The sequence below is a fragment of the Camellia sinensis genome, chromosome 6 (genome assembly GCF_055761805.1).
Source record: "Camellia sinensis isolate YWXY chromosome 6, ASM5576180v1, whole genome shotgun sequence".
NCBI classification, from domain to species: Eukaryota; Viridiplantae; Streptophyta; class Magnoliopsida; order Ericales; family Theaceae; genus Camellia; species Camellia sinensis.
The window spans coordinates 78,514,135-78,519,129 of NC_138966.1; the positions used below are offsets into that span (position 1 = coordinate 78,514,135).

Here is a 4,995-nt window from a genome sequence, read left to right on the forward strand (position 1 = left end):
TATATAACATTTTTTTATACTTTTATCTTTTTGATAATGAGTTTTCCAAAGATATTGATTAACAAAACCATTATGGATTCATTTTACTGTAGTTTATACATTAAATTTTAAATTTTTTTGGGACTTATTTCAGAATTGTATTTATTTATTTATTTATTTTACCTTGTAAGATGTGACAAATGACAAATGGTTTTTTTTGTTTAATTATTTTTCTGGCTAAAAAGTGTAAAACAAAATTAATTGATCTTTTACAAGTTGTCAAAGAGGCCTAAAATTTTAAAGAATGCATTCAATTGTCTGGGAAAAAACGAAAAAGGTAATAAAAAAAATTTTCCTCCTTTGTTTGTTGGTTAGTTATTGCAGTAAAATGTTTTTTATTTTTTATTTTTATAAATAAATAAATTATATTAAAAACACATTAAAGAATGCAATTGTACATGGAAAGAAAAGTTATCTCATCTATACATTTAAAAAAAATTTAAAAAAATCTACACATTAAAAATCTATTCAAAAATTTTAAAAATTGCCAAAATGACGTCGTTTTGGGTGCAAAACATGTCAAAACGACGTCGTTTTGGCAGTTTTGAGCCATTGTGGCCACAAAAATTGTGGCCCTCAAACATTTTCCCAAAATTAATACAAAAGATGCAAAAATCTACTTCTAAATCTAAAAATGGACACTTCTATTTCATAATAAATTCTTGTATTCATTTTTTACAAGTTAAAGACGCCTAAAATATTAAAGAATGCATTCAATTGTCTGGGAAAAAACGAAAGACAATAAATTTTGTTTTCCTCTTTTGTTTGGTGGTTTGTTATTATAGTACAATTCATTTTTTTTTTATAAATAAAGAAATTATATTAAAGACAAATTAAAGAATGCAATCTATACATCGAAAGAAAGTTATCTTCTCATCTATACATTAAAAAATATATATATATATATATTCTATTCAAAAAATTTAAAACATTCAAAACTTGATTTGAAACAATCTTCCAAAATTAATACAAAAGAGGCAAAAATCTACTTCTAAATCTAAGCACTAAGCCTTCCACTTCCTCTTCCCACCTTAACTATTTGGGTAAATTGCACTTTGCACTCATGTTTCACCATTTTTCACGAAGACTGTGAGAGTTTAAAAAATAAGTCTTTTTGCATTCCCCATGTGAGATATACACAACATATATAGCAATAATATCCTTGGAAGAATGGAGAAAGGAGGATGGATTCCGATATTGAGTCAGAGAGGTAGAAACGGAGGGTGAAGAAAGGAAGATAATGCAAGATTGCTCATGATTTTTGTAGATGATCTACCCAGATCTATGAACTTGAAGATGATGGGTGACATATTCAGGAAGTTTGGAGTGGTGAAGGGTATCTACATTCCTCTAAAGAGAAGAAAAGTGAGGAACACTAGATTTGCTTTTGTCCGGTCTGATTGTGAAGTGGCAGCAGAAGTAGCAGTGCAGAAGGCCAATGGGATATGGGTGGAGGACAAGCAATTGGTAGTGAAGCATGCAGACTATGGTAAGAAAGCTAAGGAAGTCAAAACCCGATATCCTCCTCAAACAAAAGGTTTTCCATAGGGTGGAATGGGCGAATGCAGTGTGTGGAAGCCAGCAGCAGGTGTTCGGACATATGCAGAGGTCATCAAGAATAGTAATGGTATGGAAAGTGGAAATGTGTCAGCCAGGCAGAGGAAATAGGAAATGGGTGGCTTTATGAAAGTGTGGTGGTTCGTCTTAAAGTTGAATATGCCAATGTTAAGCTTAAAACTGAATTACATATGAGGGGCATGGAGAATGTACTAGTGAGGGATGGAGAAGGTAGGGATGTGTTGTTAACTTTCAAATCTAAGGAATGTAGGGATGATAGTTTGGGAACTGTGAAGGAGTGGATAGAGGATTGGTGTGAGGATATTGTGTTGTGGAGTCCTGATTTTCACAAAGTGAGGGAACGTAAGGTGTGGGTATGTTGCTTTGGGATCCCATGGAATCTTTGGAATAAAACAACTATAAATAGAATTGGAAATTTATTGGGGGGGGGGGGGAGGTTATTTGTATTGAAGGTGATGTATGCAACCCAGAATCTTTTGAATATGTAAGGATTCAAATTCTAACAAAGTGTATGGAGCCAATTAATAAAGTCATCAATTTGGAGTGCAAAGGATATTCCCATACTGTGAGAGTGTGGGAACAATTATATGGGTTACCTAAGATTTGGGCAGAGAGGAATGATTGTTCTTTGGAGCATGGTGTGGAAGGAGTTTGCAGCTCAAACAATGGTGAGAAGGTTAGTGTAGGGGTAATGGCGACTGATGTGGCTGTAGAAGATGATGACCAGGATGGTGAGTCAGCTCGGGAGCTGGGCCACTCAAAGAAGGTGTGTATTGGGGATGGGTCAGGTAGAGTGAGGTGTAGTGATGAGGTGGAGATGGGGTTACCAAGGCAATCTGAAACAGTGGTGCCAGAGTCTGCAGGTAATGAGCTCGAGGGCAAAACAGATAGCATCATGAAAGTAGCTGGGAGCATAGGCAACAGCTGTGAGTTGGTAGGTCAAAAAAGTAATGAGCAGGTTGTCACGCAAGGTGCTATCAGAAGTTTGTGTGGCTCTTGTATACTCAAACCGGGGGTCCATTTAGAGGTGGTGCTGGATCGGAGCAAATTGGTAGGCCTATGTAATGGGCTTGTGGATATGAGGGAAAGGGTAGAGATGCAAACCCAGGGCTTCAAGGCTGGTCTTCAGAGTGGGCTTAAGGATGGAGTGAGTCCTTTAATGATAGGCTCAGACTTATCAGAAAAACAGTGCAACGATTTAAGCTCAAGGAAGAAGCACCAGAAGAATAAAGGGAGGAAGAGAGTAGTTACTAAATCTAGTGGAAAGAAGATCAAAGAGATGAAGCAGGGGTATTTTCAGCAGCCAAAAAGGTATAGTCACAAAGGAGCTTCCTCTAGTAAATTGGGTTCGAAAGAAGCTTTATGGAGAGCAACAATTGCGGCAGCATCTAGTTCATAATCAACTGCAAGTGGAGTAGCTAGAAGTAGACCGCTGCTTAATGAGGCTTAGGGCACTATTCATATGGGAAAATTGCTGGGTATAAACTACAAAGGTAAAGAAGAGGAAGTGTTGACCAAAATTATGGACCTTGAGGCAAAGGATAGAGCAAGAAGGGGAGGGGATGTAGTTCCTGCGAATTAATTTAGTTTTAGGGGGTCAGAGTTCAGTGTTAATGGTTATGATGAAGCTACTAACGTGGAATGTCAGAGGTTTGGAGAAAAAGGAAAAAAGGACTAAAATAAAGAGGATGTTGAAAGTTAGAGGTATTGATATTGTTATTCTTCAAGAGACAAAGAAGGCCTCCATGTCAGAAAATGAGATAAAATAGCTTTGGCAAGGGATATAATGGAATTCATGACTGTGGATGCTGAAGGCTCTGCTGGTGGCCTATTATGCATATGGGATCTAGGAGTCTTTCAAGTGTCAAGTTGCTGCTGTAATAGAAGGTTTATACTTCTCTCTGGGTCCTTATTCTTCTCTTTTGATTGTGTCTTGATCAATGTGTATGCACCAAATGAAGTGGGCCAAAGAGGTAAACTGTGGGAGTGCCTTCTCAAGTTAAGGGATGAGTATTCTAAGCCCTGGTATATGGGGGGGGGATTTTAATGAAATTTGAAATATTGGAGAGAGGAAAGGTTGTTCTAGGAGGGAGAAGGGAATGAAGGATTTGAATGATTTTGTTGATAGAAGTGAGCTGAATGATTTGCCCTTATTAGGCAGAAGGTTCACATGGTGTAATGCCAGGGAATGGGAGAAATGGAGCAGAATCGATAGGGTTATGGTGGATCCAAAATGGGTGGAAACCTTTACTTTGAAGCTGTGGGGGCTTCCTAGAGTTTTGTCTGATCATAGTCCTTTACTATTAATGGAAGATGAGAGAGATTGGGGCCCTAGGTCCTTTAGATTTGTTAATGCTTGGACTTTACATCCAAAATTTTTACCTTTTGTGGAAAGGAGGTGGAGGGAGCATCAGGTTGAGGGTTGGGCTGGGTTTAGGTTATTTCAGAAACTAAAAGAGCTGAAAATAGCACTTAAACAATGGAATAGTGAAGTCTTTGGTAATGTAAATACTAAGTTGAAGAAGGTAGAGGATGAGCTTCATATGATTGATTTGTTAGCAGATGAAAGAGAGCTTGAAGAGGCAGAAAAAACAAGAAAAAGAGAGGCTAAAGTTGAAGTTGGATGTTTAACAAGAATGGTGGAGTGGTTGTGGCTCCAAAAATCGAGGCTCAATTGGAATTTTAATGGTGATAAAAACACAAGATATTTTCATGTGTTAGTAAAGTGTAGACAGAGGAGAAATGAAATTAATTCTCTAACCATTAGGGATGTGGTGGTTGATGATCCATGTAGAGTTAAGCTAGAGGCCCTAGCCCATTTTCTGAAGCAGTTTTCTGAGGATTGGCAGCATAGGCCTGTCTTGGAAGGACCATTTAAGTCAGTGAGGGATAGTCCGTGTTTTGATTTGTTAGAGGCAGAGTTTTCTAAGGCAGAGGTTTAGGTTGTTGTAAAGGGTTGTGATGGGAATAGGGCTCCAGGTCCAGATGGGTTTAACTTGGCTTGCATTCAGAAACTGTGGAAGGTAATGAAGTCCGATGTGCTAAATTTTTTGTCTGAATTTCATAAGAACTGTAAGTTGGCTAAAGGTATTAACAGCTCTTTCATCACTTTGGTACCTAAAAAGGAGAATCCAGTGGGGTTGGCTGACTACAGACCTATCAGTTTGGTTGGGTCGATGTATAAAATTCTTATTAAGGTTCTGTCCTCAAGGCTGAAGGCAGTGATTCCCCAGATTGTGAGTGAAAACCAATCAGCTTTTATTGGAGGAAGGAACATTCTGGATGGTGTTTTGGTGGCCAATGAGGTTGTTGACAGTTGCAAGAAGTCCATAAAGAAAGGTTTGATCATTAAGCTAGATTTTGAGAAAGCTTATGACT

The 4,995-nt window shown here is 37.8% G+C and overlaps 1 protein-coding gene across 1 annotated transcript; it reads left to right on the top strand.

The window, feature by feature from the left end:
* The first annotated feature begins 3,403 nt into the window (after positions 1–3,403).
* LOC114278083 (uncharacterized) lies at positions 3,404–4,559 on the top strand. Its single transcript, XM_028220073.1, has 2 exons — positions 3,404–3,590; positions 3,685–4,559. The coding sequence occupies exons 1-2, from the start codon at positions 3,404–3,406 to the stop codon at positions 4,557–4,559; spliced, it is 1,062 nt and encodes a 353-aa protein (XP_028075874.1).
* Positions 4,560–4,995: the final 436 nt, after the last annotated feature.